The sequence below is a fragment of the Phoca vitulina genome, unplaced genomic scaffold, assembly GCF_004348235.1.
Source record: "Phoca vitulina isolate PV1807 unplaced genomic scaffold, GSC_HSeal_1.0 scaffold4, whole genome shotgun sequence".
Classification (NCBI taxonomy): domain Eukaryota; kingdom Metazoa; phylum Chordata; class Mammalia; order Carnivora; family Phocidae; genus Phoca; species Phoca vitulina.
The window spans coordinates 48,550,617-48,573,919 of NW_022589707.1; the positions used below are offsets into that span (position 1 = coordinate 48,550,617).

Below are 23,303 nucleotides of genomic sequence, written 5' to 3' on the forward strand. Positions count from 1 at the left end.
TTGCTAAGTCTTTCCCATTAGAAGTTATGTAGTTCATAAACCCACTGCCCTCCATATGGCTTTACAACAGCAATGCTGCTCTTTAGAGTAGAAGATGTTTAGACAACCAGTCCCAAGACTGTGGTGCCCACAAGAAAGATGGGCAGATTTGTAACAGATACAAGGCAAAGTCCTCACCCTTCTAGAAGAGTGCCAGAGGAGTTTAAATGTCTGCATAAATGAGAACAGATGTTGATTTACAAGTTTCATCTACATGACATCAAATCATTGGGATGAAATATGGAAAACTGAGTCTATCATCCAGATGTCTGATGTCATGCAAAGACTTGGACTATTTTCTGAAAGTCCTGCCTACCAGAAAATGGTGTAAACTTCAGCCCTGAACCTCAAAAGCAATATCTGAACAGATTTTCTGTTGAACAGAAGTTTCCCAAAGATGACTCCTCTACCTCGAAAGGTTAGTAAGTGAATAAGTGAATTTTTATTAGTGACCATTACATTTATCTCATTCTCAAAAAAGAGACTATAAATTTATATTTATGGTATATTAAAAATTCTATCTCTTCTTTCATATTTGTATCTCAATAAATTTAGTTATAGCAAACTTTAGGTATAAAATCATGGAAATGAAGGGGTATTATTCAGTTTTAAGTAAACACATCTAAGAACCCAAAGGCATTGAAATTTGATTAATAAACAGCTGTCCCATGAGAATAAATAACTTCTATTTGGTTTTATCTTAGCAGTAAATGAAGCATAATCTTAAAATATTCACTAAAATTGTGAAAAAGTAGGACTCCAGAGTTTCTTAATTATACTTATATAATAATTAAATGCACGACAATTCCATTTTTATAAAATGATATAATTTAAGTTAATGAATTGATCTGAGTTGCTCGACAGACCAAAAGATCTGCTATTTCTGGCCTAAAAAGCTCCACAATATTTCATGGAAAGCTTTCATCTCTTGATATCTCTGAGTATTACACATAAGTTGGAAGGATCTGTGCAAGGCAAGAGTTTTATAATCCATTGTTCCGTCTTGAAAATAAAAACAAGTAATTCCTAGTCACGCAAATTGCTTTCTTTCTTAGAACAGCTAGGGAAAAGATTTAATTGAACATCGCTACTCTTTTAATTAGTCCTTATTATTTGGAAAACTGTACCATTGCTACACAAATTCCTGGAAATTTTTGGCTTTAAAATTTCTAAGTCAGAAGGGAAAAATGTTGTCTTAAAATTTTTACAGTGGATCTGACCTTTTAAAATAATAATAAAAACTATGCTACAGCATTTGAACTATTTTAAATAGTTCTTCACTGCAGATAATATAATTCACCTTTCAAAAACTTCAAGCACTTCAAGATACTTCCTGGACTTTTTACCTGAGCTCTATACTGTCTAATAATATCATATCTCTTTGATGCTCAGTTCAAAAATGAAGTTTGCAAGTTTCCTAAGGAAGACAGGTGTGCATAAGATCAATTTACTCCCAGGGTCAAAGAGCAGAATTCTAAGGGTATCTAGAGACACACACCTATAGAAATTGTAATTTTTTTGATGAAAATTGGTACAATATGTTGCACAGATGAAAGAGAAAAAAATGTTGTTAAACTATACTTGTTGCTGAAACTAAAGAACAGATAGAACTGACAGCTTTCTAAAATTTATTCTTTTGGATCTTTTTCTTTTGACCTGTTCTGATAAAAATTCTCAAAACATCTCTACATGCTGAATATAAAGAAAAGAATCTGGACAATGAATAAAACTGTTGATCACACAAGCAATAAATTCATAATGCATTGCTCTTCATTGAAATAAAATATCAATAGATGAAAATCATTTGTTCCCAAGATTGATTGACAAGTTCGGATCTGAAGCCCATATCTTCTTTATTAGCCAAGTCTTTTAGAAAGAGAAAATGTGGGCTTGATTTGTGAGCTATGATAAATGGTCTGGGAAAGATGGTAGTAGGGCCAATTTGATATGTACAGTATTTCATATTGGCAAATTGCTTCAAGAAATTCCACCCTCTTTCCCAAAATGTCTTCAACATCCTTGGGAAAATACACACTATCATGAGCATAATATATTTGGTTGTCACTAACAATTGAGAATCCAGTTCAAGACTGGGAAGCATCAACCACAGCTCTTATAGACAAAATAAGACCCCAAATCATTTTGCAGTATTGAGTATGATTTTTAGATGACAACAAATCATTCTTTATTTCAAAATTGGATCTAAAAATTCATTTATCACTCTACATTCCATTAAAATTTAATTTGGTATTTCTCAGGTTCAATTACATGCCCATTTCAAAAAATCTTAAATCTTAAATGTATACATAAAAACAAAACATTTATTTTAACAAAGAAGGGAAAAATATATTTCCCATTGTAAATAGTTTGGTTATCAAAAGGAAGAAAAAATATAGGGGTTTCATTTGATAGGCTCCCTTATTACGTCAGATGAGGTAGAAAGGCAGAAAGGGGAGTGGCTTGGGAGTTATTATATGATACAAGGGTAATGAAAATCTAGGACTTATTTTCAATTTTAAAATACTATTGCCAATTTAGATGTCCAAATCAAATGTTGGATCGACTAAAATGCATTTGCAAAGACTTTCTCACTACATTATTGTTTTGTCACTCCTACTCTTGATAGAGGAACTATAGCTTATAGCTTAGGGCCAAAGGAGTACCGTCTCCACATTCACATTTGTTGCCACTGCGTCCCTGATCATCATTTACCGGTTGTGTGACATCAGGAAACCACTGAAACTCAAAAGGGGTTTGGTATCCTCATGTAGCAATTGTGAGCACTTAGCTCAACAACTTGTAAAGATGAAAAGAAATGAGCAACTAGCAAATATTAAGTCTTCAGTGAATGGTCTATATTACTATGCTATTATTATCATTATGTTATTACTTTTATAATGATATTACTTTCCATTCTCTTAGCATTAAATTATATTAAAATATAATAAACAGAATAATAACCATAAAAATATTTACTTAGCTGTCATTACAATAGGAGAGAACATATTTATTATGATCTCATCTCATTTCTTCTTCTTTTTTTAAAGATTTTATTTATTTAAGCAATCTCTACACCCAATGTGGGGCGTGAATTCACAACCCCAAGATCAAGAGTCCCATGCTCTACCAACTGAGCCGGCCAAGCACCCCTCATCTCATTTCTCAGACAAAATTTAGCAACCTCTTTTTCAACCTCTTGCATATGACAAGAATATTAGAAGCCAGTGCTCTAAAATTAATTAGAATAGTGATGATATGTTTGTTAAAACAACAAAGAGAGAAAATAAAATGTTGTACTTACTTAATGTGCCCTGACCAAAATTACTTCCAATCATTCCATGGTAAACTAGACCTGCTGACTAGCTAAGAAACACTTGCTCTACGAATATGACAATAAAGGGCTCAATTCTTTGCTTTCAAGTTAAATGTATGTTCTTTATTTTTGCCACAAGTGGAATATGAATCATGGAAAGCCATGGTTCCTATTTTAAAGATGCTGCATCTAGAGCAGAATCCAGTTTGACAAACTGACAATAATTATGCTATCTAGTAAAGTTTCCAGTCAGTCTTGTTTTAATGGATTTTCAATTTGCTTTTATCATGAAAGCAAACAGGTATGAACCAAAGCCAGGAGAAAAAGATACAGGCTGTATCAAGTGATTGGGCTGCTTTGATGATGTAACAAATGCACAAATATTTTTTTTTTTTTTAAAGATTTTATTTATTTATTTGACAGAGAGAGACACAGCGAGAGAGGGAACACAAGCAGGGGGAGTGGGAGAGGGAGAAGCAGGCTTCCCGCTGAGCGGACAGCCCGATGCGGGGCTCGATCCCAGGACCCTGGGATCATGACCTGCGCTGAAGGCAGACGCTTAACGACTGAGCCACCCAGGCGCCCCTCAAATGCACAAATTTTTAAACATTCTACTTGGTTAATGTGGTCAAAGTACTTTAGCAAAAGCTACATCTGCAAGTACAAATATTTTGATTAGAGATACTTCATAAGTCAACAAAAAATAGTTTATAAAAAAGTAACAACAAGAATTTTGACTAGATATTTATTTTCTAGATTAGAAAACTCACTCAAATCTCCTTTTTTAGTTGGCATACTAACAGTCCCAGTGAAATAGAGTCATTCAGAGTTTTCCCCTGAGGTGAATATTCCTGGATAACTGATATTTATAAATCCTTTGCCTTTTGGAAATCTTCACCATTAACACATATTAATTATGGTACTATAGACTATAACACATTGGCTTGGAGAGTTGTTATTTTTTTAAAGATTTTATTAATTTATTTGAGAGAGAGAGAGAGCACGCACACGCTTGCATGCAGGAGCTGGGGGGAGGGGAAGAGGAAGAGGGAGAAGCAGACTCCCTGTTGAACAAGGAGCCCCAAAGTGCTGCTGCTAAATCCCAGACTCTAGGATCATGACCTATGCTGTAAGCCAAAAGCAGACACTTAACCAACTGAGACACCCAGGTGCCCCAAGAGTTGTTATTTTTTAAATCACAACTTGTTTGAATCTAAGGAACTCATACTAACAGTTCTTTTCCACTCTTTTTTTTTTTTTGAAGATTTTATTTACTTATTTGACAGAGATAGCAAGAGCAGGAACACAAGCAGGAGGAGTGGAAGAGGGAGAAGCAGGCTTCCCACCGAGCAGGGAGCCCGATGTGGGGCTCGATCCCGGGACCCTGGGATCATGACCTGAGCTGAAGGCGGTCGCTTAACGACTAAGCTACCCAGGCGCCCCTATTCCACTCTTTTAACTAGTTCTCATTGTGTGCCCAATGAGTCATTTATTATTTCAACAAAACCTTCTGAATTTAAGGGGCTTGTACTTTATTTTTGAAATTAAAAAGCCACAAAGGGGTTGTCATTCATTCATTTGTTGGATAAAATAGGCAAATTTCAAGAACTGCTAGTATCTTACCACATTGGAAATTGCTACTCAATTTTGTAAACACTCAGAGATGTTGCCCTCATTAGATTTAATTAGAAGCATGAGATATTGTCTCCTGTCCACTACAAACTATTTAAATGGTTTTATATGAATAATCACTCTAACATTTGCAGAACTCTTAAAGAATTAATCTTTAGAAAAATATGATGTAACCAGTGCTCATCTAGTCACTACAGATGAGAATAATTGATATATATATATATATATATATATGGTTTTTTAGAGAGAGAGAGTGTGTGTGTGTGTGTGTGGTGTGTGTGTGTGTGTGTGTGTGTGTGTGAGCGGGGGAGGAGTAGAGGGAGAGGGAAGGAGGGAGAAACTTAAACAGGCTCCACACTCAGCATGGAGCCTGATGTGGGGCTCCATCTCAGGACCCTGAGATCATGACCTGAGCCGAAATCAAGAGTCAGATGCTTAACCGACTGAGCCACTCAGGTGCCCCTGGAAACAATATTTTAAAGTGATTGAAACAGAGAGTGCTTAGCAGGCATTCAATATATTTACTGAATGGAAGAGAAGACATCTGACAATATTATAAGCAAATGAATGGGTGTTCAAATTTCCTTGTAAAGTATACTCCTTGAAGGGCCAAGAGATAGTTAGGTTTCAGACTTTTGCTAGGTTCACTTAATACCAGGGGTTTCCAATGCTTCTACTGTAGCCAGTATCATTCCTTCTCTCTTTGACTCATTCATTTATTCTTTGATTTATTCAGCCAATATTACTGCATAGCTCTTCTTTGCCATGCTGTGTACTAAACATTTGTGACTTAGATCGGGGGTGAAGGTCTTATATTTTGGTAAAAGTTTACTGTGCTTTATCACTCTTCAATCTTTTAAGTCATGAATAGTAGAAAAGAGCAGTAATGTGGTGTGACAGATTTTAAAGCCATAAACTGAGTTCACACCATGGCCCTTACAATTAGAAGTTCTGTGGCTTATACAAACCACTTAAGAATTAGCCATAATTTTAATAAAATTTCTAATCTAGGACCTGGCATGTAAGACCTCAATCAAAACAGCCATAATTATTTTATAAAATGGTAGCCTTGGAATACATTTTAGTTCCACATGAAAGATATTTTACATTACTGAACATTTTAAAAACTAATGAAAAATCATAAATATATCCTTCAATAATTTTAGGGATAAACAGTAACTACATGGAAGAAATAACTAGTTATGTGAACTAATTTAGATATTCTATTAAATTTTTTAAATTATCTTTAAAGCTTACAGCAAACATGAAAACGTTTTGTTTGCCTGCAAAATTCTTTTTGCTATAGAAGAAATACATAATAGAAACCACAAGAATAATATATGTGACAAATGTAGGTTGGTAAAATAAGCAGCCATCTTAAATCCCCCTATAGCTTTACAGAGAGAAGCCTTCCCTTCAAAGATACTTATCACAGTCCAGAAACAATTAAAAATTAAGAAAAAAGAAAAGGCATCATGAATTTTTTCCTCCATCTCCATATTGTGCACCCACAAAAGATGCCAAAAAGATCTTCAGTTTTAGTACTGGGAAACAAAGGCTATATTACGAAGTATATGCTTATAAGGTAATACTACATCAAAAATTATTTTGGAGTATATCTCACTAAAGCCCCAGATTAGAAAGGATTTTATATATTCCGATTCTTTGCCAACAAAAGAGTTTATGGAGTATGATCTCTATTCCTGCCAGGCAATCCCACCCTTATGCTCTTAAGCCAACAGAGCAAGATCATTTCATGACTCCATGTTTTCCATAGTATTCTCTCTTTCTATTATGAGTATGCCCCACTCCAATCCCTTTACCCCTTGAAACTCCCGCTCATCCTTGAAAGCACAGGTCGAACAATACTTGATAAAGCCTTTTCTGAAACCCTGCAGGAAGAGTTCATCATTTTATCCTCTCTTATGTCTAAGCACATACATTCTCTAGAACAGTGGGTTATCACTTCTTTTATGATGCTTGAAAGCAAGTCAGCTCAAAATTCCAAGGGCTCATCACTGTGCCTGGCATATAATATGTTTCTATGAATGTTTTTGAATGGATGACTTACTTTCTTGATTCCTATAACAAGTTCACAAGTACTTCTAATCATACAAATTGAATGGCAAACACAGTATAGTTCAAAATTAACAGAATTATTATGGTTTAAATCTGGTTCTTAAATAATTATAAATATTAAAAGCTACAGTTTTACATTTCTGCACTCTAGCTAAATAATATTGCCTCCTCTATTTAAGCTTAGATATGGTGACTGCACTGGGAACTACAGAAAAGTTTGCTAATATAGGGTCCACATTCAGGCAAAGAGAAGGTGCCATTCTTGAGGACATTAAGTCACTTTCAGGAGCACTTGATTCACTTACCATTTCATTCAAAAAACAGTAACATATACTTAATACCTGTTTTCACATTATCTAAGTATTTAAAGAAATTGTTGTGTTCAAAGGGGTTCTTTGTAAACATTCTTACCACCCATCATTCACTTTGTGATGTGAGAACAAGTAGTACAAAATATAAATTCTCCTTCCCTGCTGGGTATGCATAATCCATTTTTAAGTATAGCCATGTACCCCAAATAGTATTATGATAATAAAAAACTAAGAATTCGGTATTATAGATCAGTGGTATATAATCATTTGTTATAGTAAGGTTGAGAATTTAATGTGTGTATCATGCAAGTTATCAAGTTAACTTGGTAAACAAATGAATTCATATGTGATATAATACTAAAGTCTATTATCCCATTAGAGTTCCTTTAAGATATTAATAATGTTTCTTAAGTTGCAAATTTAGGTAAACAGAATTTATAATAATGAAACTCCTAAAGTTTCTTAATGCAATTTTTAGTTTTATTGTAAATTAACCTAAAATATCTTCATAAACAACATAAGTCTTTAAGCAAATAAACTTATTTCAGCTATTTTTTTCTATAAATAGTGTAGATATTTGAATATATGTATTTTTTTAAATAAAAATCTGGAATGTGTGTAGAATTTTCCTTAGTATCCTAAAACCAAACCAAATATATTTACTTTTAATGTATTTTCTTGAAAATAGTGATGATTTTTAATGTATTTTCTTGAAAATAGTGATTTTCTGTCATTTTTCCTGGGCCTGTCTTCAAATGAAAAATGACTCTCACATGAAAAATTGAAGAACGCATTATATATAGGACAGCAGAAACTCACCCAAACTTCACTTATTGAAAAATTTGCCTACTATTTCCTTAAGTTTCAAATACATTAGCAATGGAATATCCCCCTTTGGGAACTTATAAATGATAAATTTAAAAATAATGCTTCTAAGATCTCTTATGTAGTTGTTTTTGCTTTCAACTAAACAAAACACCCCCGAAATCACGCATTACCAATAGGTTAAAATCTCCTAAAATCTTGCAAGTGGGTACATATTAACACAATCTGATAGTTCTCCATAAAACAGTCCTTTCCAAGGACTAAACATACTTTTTTAACTCTAGAGAATAAAAATGACTTTTTTAACAAAACCCCAATATTCAAAAAGAAAGCTTTTGATTCGTTGCATTTCTTGTTTAATTTTAAAAGTTCTTTGTTTAGAAGGACAAAGTAGAATACACTATGTATATATAAATATACATTTCAATTACTGCCTACATTTTGTAGAGAACTGAAAACAAATAATTAATCAGTTGATGTTTTAATGTGAGACGTAAAATATTTTATGCAAGAGAAAAGTCATTTACTCTACCATGAAATGAGATTGTCTAGGCCAACATTCCAAAAGTAAGCTAGCTCTGCAGAACCAAGAATGCTGAGTGGTGCTATGTGCAAAAGGGAATCTGTAGTCTAGTGAAGTTTGGGAAATGCCTGTTCAACAAAGTTAAGTAGGTAATGAAGCCCTTACCAGAGCATCTAATATGCTAATGTCCATTCTAAATCAAACATATGTTAGAATAGGCACAAATTTCCAGAACTACTTAATAAATCTTTTTTCCTTATCTTTTTTGCAGAGAGGGGGTAACATGCCTGGGTCACTGGGAATTTCTTACACATATTCTTTATGTGACTTTGTAGCTATATCCAGGTCCCCTAAACAAAACATTTTTTGGAGCTTTAATGGAATGGCTCCTTTAGCCACTTTCCCTTGTTTAAAACTTGTATTTCTCTTTTACATTTGGTGTTGTTTCAATAGACATTTCTAATTTGCCACTTTCAGAAAAAGAAGTACCAACCTGAATGCTTCAAGGTACTCTATATCTCCCATCGGGGGATCAAGGCCACCTGTCCAGGCAATATTTATATTGTATCCTTCTCCAAGGCCTGTTCCAACCTAGGAAGAAAAAAAAAAACAACAACACTACACAGTGGGTAGAGGAGGATACAGGGAAGAAAGCATAAAGTGAGGAAAACAAACACATGTGAGCTCTTGAAATAAACATCAAACAACATGTCAAATCAGCCCAACTTTGCTTGACAACCAGTGCTCTGGGTTATGCACTTGTTCTGCACTGGTTCTTGGTCCCATGGGACAATTCAGTAATCTCGTGTAATTTAAAACACCAGCAAAGGACAAGAAAATTAGGGGTAATCATGCAATGCAATTACCTGAAAGATAAAAATAAAAGTGGGGCTCTAAAGAAATAAACCGAACCTCATTTGGGGCTCCACTGCCAGGGAAAAAGTTCCCTTCATCATAGCGATGGAGTGAAATATACAGGATGCTGGGGTCAGCATAAAAGGCCTGCTGTGTACCATTTCCATGGTGAACATCCTACAGGGAAAAGAAAAGAGATGACAAATACAGTCATGTTAACTCTGCGTGGAGACAACTTTTCTTATTTCTAGTTCCCTTTCTTCCCCACCCTCCTTCTCATTTTCTGTCTTCTCACTATGTCCCTCCTTCTTTCTCCTGTTCAGCTTGCTTCCACACCACCCCCTTTACTTCCTGAACTTTCAGGCAAATTACCCTTTAATGCACTCATTTTTTAAACTGGCTTCTAAAAATCAGGAAACCACAGCGAACATGCCCTGGAGACTCCAGATGAGCAGTCATTGAGAAAGCCCAGTCCTTTGGTACAATTAGATATTTATACACCGGCCCTTTGTACTCTTTGGTTCAGTGATGGAATCTCGCATCCTGTTTTATGGAGGAATTTTATGACTTATTAACTGCCAACAGTTCATAACCCCTCAGGCTTAATTAACTAGCCTCATTGGCCTCTGAAGAAAGACTAATGTTTAAACTACAAACAAGTATTTTGCAGAAGGATCTATGGCTTACAGAGCATTTTCGCAATTCTTGACAGAACACTGAACATACGTGTATGCACTGATTTGCCAAGTCCCACCATTAAGGTCAAAGGCTTTGCAGCCAGCTGAGTAAATTGGCCTTCTTGGAGCATTCAGTTCAGTTAGCAATCCCTCAGCAGTTAGAATCACTTCAAAAGAGACGCCAGATGCAAAAAGGACTTCATACTTTATTTTGGTAAAATCGTGACGGCAAGAGTAGAAGACACAGGAGCATGAGCTCATCAGCTATTAAATCATTTGGGCCACGCAAAAAGATGGCACAGAGCTTCATGCAATCTTGTCCAATCTGCCTAATTTTGGTATTATATCATGGCTCTCTTCCCTAGCCTCCTTCCTTTTCTTTTTTTCCCCCCACACCATACTATCCCTTCCTACAAAAAAAAACCAAAAACAAAAAAAACCCCTGTATCATTAAAATGAATGAAAAAATTCTTAGGACATTTGTATATGATAATGATTGAACTCTTAACAGTTATTTGCTGGTTCTGTAGTTTTATGATATAGACGTATGCTGGAATTGATGAAAGAAATGGGAAAGATAAAACTAATAGCATTTTAAAAAATGTCTTCACTGGAGGACCTCAAGTGTTAAGAATCTCAATTAATATGCTTCCTAGTATCTCCTGAACAAAATAAAATAGAAAGCTCTCAAAAGTGAATAATCTACATATTTGCATTCAAAATAATATTACTGCTACATGCGTAACATATATAATTTCAAGTATTTTTAAAACAAGTTTTAGTCACTTGTAACTATAGACTTACATTGTACTTTATTTTATATCAGTAAAAATCCTATTGGTTTCAACAATGATTCCTACACCTTTGCATCAGGCATTACATTAAACAGCTTGTATGGATTACTAACAAGTATATGACATATATGATATTATCCCTAATTTAAAAGATAAGTAAACTGAGATTCAGAGAGTTTCAGTAATTTACCAAGACTATACAGAGGAAAAGTTGCAAGAGTGGGTCTTGAATCCATTTCTTACTCCCAACTCATAACCATCATATATTAACTTATACTTAATATTCATTACCTCTTTGATCCTCTTAGCAAATCTGTGAAGAGTGGTGGTCATCACTGCTCCTTATTGAGGTTTATATAACTTGTCTTCACTTCAACCTCTAGCCCAGAACTCCCTCACTAAATACCACCAAAGCCTCCGTTTGTTGGATTCTGAAAGCCTGCACTGAACTTGCTATCCTCAGTGTAGACATACACTAATCATCTCCTCCTCTTAAACACATATCTAAAAAATCAATTAAGGAATCATAATATATTGGGGAAGGTATGCATCCAGAAATTTGTTTTGGCTCAAGGCATACACATTGGGGGGGAAAACAGCTTACTGAAAATATACTAATCCCTGGATTTCTGAACGTTTAAAAACAAAAAAAAAAAAAGGAAGGCAGAGATAGCAAAACTATTTTCCTTTATCTGAACAAAAATGAAACTAACCCACATTGTCTTTTGAGTTGCTATTGGATACCTAGAGGATGGACAAACAAGATACTATGAAAAACAACAATGAAGGAATGTCTGCATTTTTACTACATGATAGATTTTTTACTACATGATAGATTTCTTACAGCACTGTAAGAAAAATTTGCTCTGGCCCTAAATGGGTCTACACTTTGAAAACCAGAAAAATAATGCCTTGATTACTTTTGTTTCTTTAGTGATGTTGTAAAGGTTTATTTAAAAAGGTCAAATAAAAGATGATAAATTGTCTCAGATATAAAATCATTGGTCTTGAAAAATGTGTTGGGTACTTATTGCATACATTTCTGAATAAGAAATATAGTCTTGCCCACAGTCTAATAAGGGTTCAACAAACATTATTCATTAAAATACACAAATCCATTCTAAAAATACTTGGATAATTCTTGATTTCATGTTCATATTCACAAAGTATTTAGGAACAAAGGTAAATCCAAATATACCTTTAGTTTTGGGCAACAATTTATAATGTAATCTTGAGAATACTTTTTCATCTTTCTCTGCTGCAAAATATTCATAAAAAGTACTTACTATTCAGGTATGATCTGAGGATTTTCTCTCTGTAGCAACAAATATATACTAGACTAATGTAAGAAAATTATTGGTGACTGTGAGGAATTATTAAAGTAATGAGATGAACTGAATAATTAAATGACTCAAAATAGACCTTATTTCTAAAATTTACTGGGAAATGCTGAAAAATAATTTTAGTATTCTTACTGGTTAAAAATATACTGTGAAAATTTATTTTCTATAAGGATTTAGAACCAATATGTTCTCTTATAATGTTAAAAGAGCTTTAACTAAATCATCTATTTGATCAGCTAATATTAACACTTATAATTATTTAGTACAGGCACCTGTGACAATTCTTTTATTAAATTTGGTGCTTAACTAAAAATGGATTTACCCCAAATCTAGGACACTTGAAGTGACTTTTTAATGAATTAAGTCTAAAATGTATTATTTTCAACTTAAAGTCACATTGCATAAAAGCTACCTGAGTCATGCATGCAAATCCTACTTTCGGGGATGCTTCATGCCCCAAACACAATGAACAGTCTTTTGTGAGTTGAAAAGCAAGTGCACCTGCTCCCTCTCCTCACCAATCTGAATGTCTCTGGAATCTCCCCAGATGGAGAACTGGAATGAATAAGCTCCACATATCAACTAGAATCATTCCTGCCCCAAATACTCAATGCCTCTGAATTTGGCTGTGGCCCCAAATAGGAGGTGAATTAGAGCTCTGGCTCTCTATTTACTAGGCATATAAAAATGCTGAAACTAGTTGTGGACAATGGAGTAGCTTTGCCCTCTGTTGGCCCAAGAATTTGTGGAGCTAGCTCACACTGATTAGCTAAAGTTAGTGACTTCGGGTATGCAGGAATGAAATTCTTTTGCCATTGAAGAACCTTCACTTCTCCTTTGCTAACTTGCAGAATAGACCTGTCAGCCAGGGAGAACGGATGTTTCTGCGCCACGTGGCACTTTAAAACTTCCTTCTCGGCAGCTGGAAGAAACAAGGGAATTTCCTCAAAGTATCCCTGCAGCTGCAGAATTTGGAAGACTTGAAAGTAAGAATATGCAGGCTGGTGGTGATCTCAGAGGCAACCCTTTGGACAGAACTTCCTATATTTGGAGGATTTGAAACAAAAACTTCTCCTCTACCACAGCCTGCTGGGAAATCAGTATCCTTAATGATTGGATAACAGAGCAAATTTACAATCAAAGGCCAGTAAGCTTACAGGACACTCCTTGGAGCTCCCAATCAACTTATTTTGTAAATCATATCGAATTATCTAGAGCAGTCTTATATTAATATATAAGATTATAAACATTATATATTTAATATAGATATATATTATATATAAATAAAAACAAAACTTTACAGACAAATCCTGTGGGGTATCTATCACAAGCAAGGCATTTTAGCTTTCAAGTCTATTGTATAATTCATTACTTTAGAGTTTGGATATCCCAAATGTGCTTTCAAAGAGACTCTTAACAATTATTATCTTCATAGAACCATAAAATTATAGCAGAGGAGATTCCTTAGAAAGTAATACTAAAAGATTTCTAAGGATAGGACAGTTTACCAATCTCCTTCCTGCATAATTTTGACAAATTTAGAAAGCTTAGAAAAATTTTCCCACAATCTTTGGTCTTCATCTGCTATCCTTTCTTCAAGTTCTTGGCTTATCTTTCTAGCAGAAGTTATAGTACTAGAATTATATTAAATTACTTTTTAAATTTACTATCTTATATATCATGCAAATCTATAATTATCAATCAATGAAAATGTCATTTTGTATGTACATGGGAATAGAGGTACTGATGTTCTCATTTTTGTAAAATTTTAAGACCTTTAAGACCTTGCTGTTGTAGTATATCTAGGCCTTCAACACATTTTTTTAATGGTGAACTATGACCTATAGTGAAACTCAAGCATATTTGGAAAATACATGGAAAGTTCTTAGCACCAAGTGCTTGTGGGGAGGTGACGATACAGTATGTGGAAAACATCCATTCCTACCAAGCATTAGAAATGGTTATCAGTCTTTCATTCCTTTTATCTTCTTTTCAACTCAACTAAGTATTTCTTCACATGGCTTTGTTCATGCTTTCTAAAACCCTTTAGTTTACTTGCTTAACTGAATCAGAGGACTGGATGGTGAGGCCATGACTTCCCAATAAGATTTAATTATGAGTGCAGATATGAACAAGATTTAGACTATTAAGCCTTGCACTTCAAAAAAACCTTTAACATATTTTGCCTTTAAATCTTTTATCACCTGCAAAAATTAATTAAGTGCAGATGTAGCAGGTTCGCTTTGGATGCCAGGGTTCATTTCCTGTCTATGCTTTGTCAGACAACCTATTACACCTCCTCGTGAACTAGAGGCAAACCGAAAACGGGGCTCATAAATCACCAGTCAGCTCTCTTTCGCCCTTTCCTGGGTTGGCCTTTTTGTATGGGGCAGATCTCCAGCTCATTATTCATGAACATACTATAGACAACATGCCAAGTGTCATCTGCATTTAAACAAACCATTTGTTAAGCAAATTATAACTCTATTGTGTAAGAATGCATCATGTTAAAATGCAAGACTAATCTAATGCCTCTGACTTTTAATCACTCAAGGTTTCTGCCGGGAGTCATCCCAAACTGGCATACATGATCTTGGATCTTTTCAGAAAGAATGACATGCTGACTTGTTTTAATAATACCACTGTTGCACAACAAACAACATGATTGCTAACCAGGGGAAGTGGCCAATTGGTTACCAAAGCAACAGCATTCTTTCCAGCACATCTGACTATTTAAAGTCTATATTCTGCAGGGAAAAGTAAATTCAGGTTCTGTTGGGTTATTTTAACTGTGGAAGTATCAATTCATTTAAGGATCATAAAAGTTGCCCTGATCTGCGCCTTCTTCTCATTAAATTGCAGTTAACACCAAGAAAGTGAAACGTGAATGTTTATGGTTTCAGAACTGCAATCCTGAATTTAATGAGTTTCCACATTCAAAGGAAACGCACCCTTCAGTTGTTTGCAAGTGCTAAAAGCAGGACAACCTAACACAGAAATACAAATACACTCCCTTTTATCTAGAGTCACTGAAATGCAGCTCTGGTCAGGAATACATACCAGATCTACAATCAATATCTTGCTTATATTTAGTTGGTCTCTCAAGTATTTGGCGGTAATTGCAACTGAATTAAAAAAGCAGAACCCCCTGCGGAATAGAGAAGAACAGAGAAATAAGAAAGCAAATCAGCCAGGAAAACCATTATAAATAATGTTCAGAGCATTTTTTAAAATGCTATATGATCTCTGAAGCCATAAATCTGCTTCTGGGAGTACCTTGCAAGATTTTTCAGTCCATCTGCTAACAATTAGAGGCTTCAGAGACATGCACGGGGCAGGTGACCGCCAGGAACCGTGGCGCTTGGAGATGGGCAACAGTCCCTGGTACTTACATGGCTGTGGATTCTTCAGCATGATGGCCTGGAGGCCTGACAACAGCAAACCCATTCTGTAAAAACAAGACAGGTTTTCAATGATCAGATATGGGAGGATTGCTTGCATCTCCATGTACTACAGAGCATCAGGCATACAGGAAAAGATTCAAGTCTCTAAGAGGCTTCAGAGCTTGTTTTCTTGACCCCATTGCCATTTCAGAGAATGAACAGAAACAATATATATGATCACATTTTATCAGATCATGTCTCAGAAAGAAGGCTCCTACAGAGCAAGGGGAAGAATAGAGATTCGGGAGTTATACCTAGCTGGCAAATATGCATATCATCTGTTATACTAGCATGATTCATTTTCAAGAACAACTTCTTATTTTATGAAAACAACATCCTACAGAGGAAGAAGAAATTCACTTTGGTGCAGGTTTGGGTCAAAATTTGGAAAGACCAGGGAAGATCCAAAGTGAAAATTCTTTAGCTGGATTCTCTTAATGGTTATTTCCACTCCATTGTCAGCAAAATGATAAATTTATACTCACACACTCACATACACACAAAAGAAACCCAGAAAGGTGAAAAAGAGAACAATGGAAAGCCCATATTTCTTCCAGTCTATAAATTTAGCTTGGATGGCTGCCAAGACTTGCAACTTTATTGGATTCCCTAAGTCAATTTCTAGCCCACGTTCTGGAATTTTATAAAGAATTCCAGGGCTGAGCAGCAATCAGATCTATCCATGATCAAGGAATGCCTTAACCTCCAGATTAGTTGGAATGCATCACGGAAAGCTGAAGTAACTCCAGCATGAAGGCAAGGAACTATAAATCCTTACAAAGCCAGCATGCTCAGAAAAGTTGGGTTGCTTGACATGAAAAAAAATCATTCATCAGATGGTTCACACCACCTTTCACTTAACTACGATTCAAGTAACATACTCAAAAGATATTTCTTTAATATAGAAACCTAAAACTTTTGAAATAATTTTAATATACCCCAGGGATATTTTTTTCCACATCTTACTACAAGCATAAAGATAATATCAAGAAAAATAATCTATTCCCTAGGACTTTAAATATACATAAATTTTTCTAGAATGTTATGGTAACCAACATACAATGATTAATTTGCTAAACATTTTGATCAGCATATACATAATGATAATCTCAGAAGCAAATCAGAAGTCAAATAACACAATATCAATTTTAAATGCAGAAATGGTATTAACATGTTTCCTATAACAGTTCTTAAGATACTATCTCTCTGGCAATAAAAGACTAATATGAGAGAAACTATTTAATGAACCACACAAGACTAAAGAAATTTTAAGATTGTAGAGTGAGACTTTAGTGTGCTATAGGAATTCTGAGGATAGATTATTAAGTAAAGGTTATGATAGGTACAATATAACTTATTGGGAAGACAACAGGATGAAAATAACAAATATAATACAAGGCAATATAATTAGCATGTAATGAATTTCTGTAATTGGAGTCACAATACTAATGATCTTTTACAATTCAATTAAAACCAATACGCTTTTTTTTAAAAAAAAAAACTATGTTTTACAGGTAAAGGGCATGGATAGACAATACAAAGAAGAAAAAATTCCAGTGATCAATAACTAGAAGAAAAAACATTCAATGAAATTAGTAATCAAACAAAAGTAGATGAAAATCCTAGTGGAAAAACATTATCCACCCAGGAAATTGGATTTTGTTTTTCAATACTCTATGCTAACAATGCAGTGGTACTTTATACACTCACAAATGCTGCCTAGAAGAAGATAATTTATTATAGCCTTCCTGGAAAATAATCCATCTCTATATATTTAGAGCCTTTAAAAAACATTTACTCTTAGAATTACTAAAGGATTTTTGCCCTAAAGGTGTTATTAACTTTGTAGACGAGGATTTATATAAAAGATGTTTTATTTACAATAGGAAAAATGGAAATTATGTAAGTTAGCTAATATTAGAAGAATGTTTAAGTGAATTATGGTATATCTATACCATGCAATATTAGACAGCCATTAAAATTTTGTTATTATAAATACTGAGTGGAATAAAAAATATCAACTCTGGAAGTATTAGTGTTAAAAATAACAGACACAGTATGATATATCTGAGTGATGGTATTATATAGTTATTTTAAATTTATAATTTCATATCTTTTGAAAATGGTTTTACAATAAACATTAATTACTTCATAATGAAAAAATATAAAACAAAGAGACAGTTGAGAGATACATTTGAATTGTCTTACAGGAAGAGCTGTGGTCATAAAGGTAGAGAAAAGTTTTAAAGGGCAGGAGGGAAAAGTATGAATAAATGACTCAGAAGAAAGAACTTTAGAAAGTGTTATTTATGAATATTATACTGCATATTAACTGGAATTTAAATGAAAACTTAAAAAAGAACTATATACCAAAATATCAACCTGAATAGAAATCATGTTAAGAAACAACATGGAAATAAAATCACATAAATAATTAGCTAGATTATAAAGATAAAAAAAATCAAATAGAATTTGATTTTTATTTTCCTCTTCTCTCTTACAGCCAAATTCCTTGAGAAAAGAGTCTGCCTTTCACTTTATAATCTTCCACAGTAACCACCACCATTCTGCTAAACTGCTTGATCTGGGGTTGAAAATCATCTTCTTGCAATAACAAACATTTTCTCAGTCACTATGATCCACCCAAAGCTTCCACTGTGCTCTCATTAATGGCAAACACCCCTACATTTTCCTTGTCTTTTCTGAGTGCCCCCCTTTCCTTAGCCAAAGCCTAGCAGGGCTGCTTCTTCCACAATCTTCTCAAGTGGTAGCTGCTTCCTCTCTCACACCACGCAAGCCTGCATTCAGGAAAAGACAGAACTGGTATACTCCTAGTGTCTCGTTGCTGTTTTGAAAGCATAAAACCCAATGCACCCACCCTCCACAATACGTTCTTGTAAGAAAGGATTAGATCACACACAGAGAGAAAAGATAAACACAGTAAGATGACTGAGACTGAGCCCTGGGGCAGTCTAGCTCCTTTTGCCTCCTGTTAGTGTAGAGGAAATGTTAGTCCTCTATTTTACCACCTGCAATGAGGATCCCATCCCCTCCTACTTTTCTACCATCATTTACATTTTTCTAACATATTAAATTCCAAATTTTATATATATATATATATTTATTTCATTCAGATTTAAATAAGCTCACGTTTCCACTATCTTGAAAATAAAAATGTTATATATATATATATATATATATATACCAAAATAATACAAATATACATATGTACAATATACCTCCATCCTTAATCCCACGGATCCCTCCAACTGCTACACTTTTCTTCCCTTTTAGCAAGCAAAATTCTTGAAATGGTGGTCTACCTTGCTGTCTCCTTTCTCCTTTTCCTCACCTCTGCCTCAATTACCTATCTCTAATTTATCTTCTACTTCCTTAGTCCACTAAGGAAGTTTTTACTAAGGTTACCAATGGCCTCCATGTCACTAATTCCAAAGATATTTTTATGTTCTCACTCTACGGGGTCCCTTGTCAACTTTAAACACTACTGGCTACATCTTCCTTTTTTTTTTTTTAATTTTTTATTGTTATGTTAATCACCATACATTACATCATTAGTTTTTGATGTAGTGCTCCATGATTCATTGTTTGCGTATAACACCCAGTGCTCCATGCAGAATGTGCCCTCTTTAATACCCATCACCAGGCTAACCCATCCTCCCATCCCCTCCCCTCTAGAACCCTCAGTTTGTTTCTCAGAGTCCATCGTCTCTCATGGTTCGTCTCCCCCTTCTTTTGGCTTCTGTGATTTCACGCTCCCCTGGTTTATTTACCTCTCCACTTCCTAATCAGTCTCCCTTGAATGCTCCTACTCCTCATCTTGCTAGTTAAATATTAAAATTACTCATGGCCCAGTCTTAGACTTCTCTTCTCCTCTTTCCACACTTATTTCCAAGGCAATGCCATCACTCTTGTGGAATCAATTACCATCCATCATCAGATACTTCACAGATCTCTATTTCTAGGGTAAGCCCTGCCACTGAGCACCAGACCAAAATATTAGCCCACCAATAAATATCTTCACTTAAATATTCACTTGGAAGTTCACTTCAAATTCAATATATCCAAGATCAATCTTCTGATCTTCTCCCAGCCTTCTCTAACTTACCAATGATTCATCCAGCGGCTCAAGTCAGAGACCAATGAGTTATCCTTAATGGCTCCCTCTCCCTAGCCTTCCCCCATTTCATTTTAATTCATGACCAATTCCTGTTGATTTTGATTCTAAATATCACTCAAATCTATGTACTTAAATCTACATCTACTCCTTGAGCATTTTGCCTTTTGAATTTCTGCCTTTCTCTCCATCATTCCTCCAGTAATTATTCTTAGTGATTTCAGTATCCATACATACAGACACTCCCTTCAATATCTTGATTTCTCAGTTCTCTGACTCCTCGTCTTCAATGACTCTGTCTTCCATTTACATTCATACTCCTAGACCTTGCCATTACCGGTGAGAAATCTACTCCATAATCTTAATGTCAAACATCCTACTCTCCTACTATCCTATTTTCCAATTAATGCCTCAACTGCACCAAGACTTCCAATCCACTGACCTTATTTAACTTTTGCTATCCATCATTCATCCCTATCACCATGTTCACTTCCCTCCTTATGTGGTTAGACTTCAGGGTCCATCACTGTATTCACTTCCTTGCATATACTTTCAGATATCTTGTCCTTTTTTCCCTCCAATATACTCCCCTAGTATATTAGTCTGCTCAAGCTACTATAACAAAGTACCAGAGGCTGGGTGACTTAAACAACAGAAACTTATTTCTCTAGTTCTGGAGGCTGGAAGTTGAGATTAAGATCTGGCAGGGTTGGGTTTGTGTTAAAAGCACTCTTCCGAACTTACAGATGCCTGCCTTTTCCCTAGGGTCCTTATATGGCCTCTCCTCTGAGTGTACAAACACAGGGCAGGGAGAGAGAGAATTCTAGTATCTCTTCCTCTTCTTACAAGAGCACTAGTCCTATCAGATTAGAGTCCTACCCCTATGACTTCATGTCAGCTTTATCACCTCCTCACAGACCAAGGGTCTTCAAATACAGTCATATTAGGAGTTAGGGCTTCAACATTATACATTTTGGGGGTATAAACATACAGTACATAAGTACTTCTAGTCACTTTGTCCCTTTCTTCCTTCAACACACTCCTGATAAAATTACAAAACTAATTAAATATAACTCACATCTGCTCTGTTCCTGCAACTAAGCCTAGATAAAAGCTACATAACTGGTCTTCCTTTAAAGTCATGATTACAAACCTCAGATAGGCTCTCCAGGATGCCCAGCAATCATACTACATTCCTTAGCCAATTAACTCTCTATTTTATAAGAGTAGTCCTACCTTCTTCTTTTTCTTCAAATCTCCATTAACCCCTGATCATTCTTTACCCTTTGCTGATGACCTAGCTTCTTATTTCACTTAAAAAATAGAAGCAATTAGAATAAAATTTCTTCATCCTTCCATAATCAAATCTAATCATCTACTCCCACTAGTCCCTGATCCTAAGAGCAATTAATTCCCCTGTGCACTTAATCCCACTGCCTCTTACCTATTCAAAAACAGCTTACCTACACTTTTCCCTTTCCCTCTGGTATCATCATTTGTTTCCTATACTGGATTGTTGTCTTTAAAGTAAAAAACACATATAAGTCTTTCTTCTTAATAGAAACAAAATAAACAAGGCAAAATGACAAATAAGAGCATTATACTATAATACCTATCAGGTAATATATAATACATAAAATAATGCAAATAAAAATACAATAATAAACTCTAATATTTTATTACTGATTTAACCCAACAACATCTGAGATAACATCATTATCCTCATTTCATGAATGATGAAATCGAAGTGTAGAAAGATTAAAGAACTTGCTTAAGGTTCATACCAGCAAGTGACATGGCTGGGATTCTATCCCTGATGGTCTAGGACCTGAAAACAAGCATTTAAGACTAGCCACATTGTACAACCTGGCCTTTGCTTACCTTTTCAGCTTCATCTTGCACCACCATCCGCTTTCCTTTCTCCACTCCAGCCACAGTGGCCTTTTGGTTCCTCCAGCGTACCTGTTTCCCCTAGCCACAGGCCTCTGCAGGTGCTCCTACTTCAGAATGGAAGGTCTTCCATTTACACACCCTCTCCCTTTACCTGGATAACACCTCCTCATCTGCACATTTCAGCTCTAATATCACCTGCAGAGAAATCATCCCTGAGACCCAGCAGATCAGCATCAAGATCCTCTGTAATATGCACTTAGAGCTATCTGTCAACCCTTGTTTCTAAGAACTCATCTTAGTTTATAAGGACATACCTCATAGTGTGATTATTTGGTTTTTTTATTTTTTATTACTATGACTTACATAATTAATGTCACATCCATACTCCCCATAGTAGGGTCACCCCTTTATGACTTGGCTCACCATTTTATCATCTAGACTTACATTATGCCTGGCACATAGCCAGTGGTCAGTAAAGAATGATAAAATAAATTTGTGAAGAGATACTACTCTGGCTCTTATCTCTCTGGCGATTCCTTTGATTTGCTCCTGGCTGTAAGTTCTTCATTATCTCAAAGGTCCCAACTTTTGCATCTCAGCTTTTTGTGGGAGTTTGCCTATTAGACTTGAGAGCATCTTCTTTCTTAGAAACACATAAAATATTTTGTTCCTTACAATTAATGGAGACTTTGATTTGATGAACTATAGTGGGAAAGTGTTTTAAAATGAAATTATTATTCTTACAGAAATGTCTTTCACACTGGCTTCTGAATGGAATTTGTTTTGTATTTTTCTGAACCCTTTATTGTCTGGCATAAAGGTTTATTGTATGGGACACCACCTGAACTAGCGTTTTCCTCAGCTCAAGAATCTATAGTCTTCAATGAATATTCTTCAATGAGCCTTTTTAATAATCAATTTACTATATATTCAAAAAACTCAATAATCTACTAGCTTATATAAGAAAACCTATATACAACAAAGGACTCAGAGGCTCAGTTTATTATTTTCTCATTTAATGCTAACAATAATCATTTTCATTTCATGAAAAAATATTTTTTTCTCAAACCTTGAAGTTTGTATGATGTTTTCACTTCATCGTATTTTTGAGCATCTCAGAATGTAGTAGTAAAACCTATTCATCCATATAATTTTGAATTTCTTTTTACTTTACTTCATGAAAAAACTCCCTGCTTTATATTTTATTCAAAGTTATGAAGACTAAGTAGTTAATCTAAGCAAACAAATTCGGAAGTACTTTTCTGTGCCTTTATATCAATTTAAGGGTGATGTAATTTGTCTTAATAATCTGATTTTTAAAATCTCTTTTCAAGTTTTAAATTCTCTTCAGTCATGAACATTACTAATCACAGAGCTTTGGCAGTATTTTAGCATCACTAACAGTAACAATGTTTCCAGAGTGTTCTCACATCCATATTTT

The 23,303-nt window shown here is 34.8% G+C and overlaps 1 protein-coding gene across 13 annotated transcripts in view; it reads right to left on the reverse strand.

The window, feature by feature from the left end:
- The window catches only part of HDAC9 (histone deacetylase 9), a 912,577-nt gene that overhangs the window by 191,257 nt on the left and 698,017 nt on the right, over window positions 1-23,303 (reverse strand). For all 13 annotated transcript variants that reach the window (XM_032401986.1, XM_032401978.1, XM_032401976.1 and 10 more), the window contains 4 exons: window positions 15,784-15,839; window positions 15,452-15,539; window positions 9,635-9,754; window positions 9,216-9,313 (listed from right to left, as the gene is read on the reverse strand). In XM_032401986.1, coding sequence (XP_032257877.1) covers window positions 9,216-9,313; window positions 9,635-9,754; window positions 15,452-15,539; window positions 15,784-15,839 — 362 coding nt within the window. The remainder of the gene's footprint in view (window positions 1-9,215; window positions 9,314-9,634; window positions 9,755-15,451; window positions 15,540-15,783; window positions 15,840-23,303) is intronic.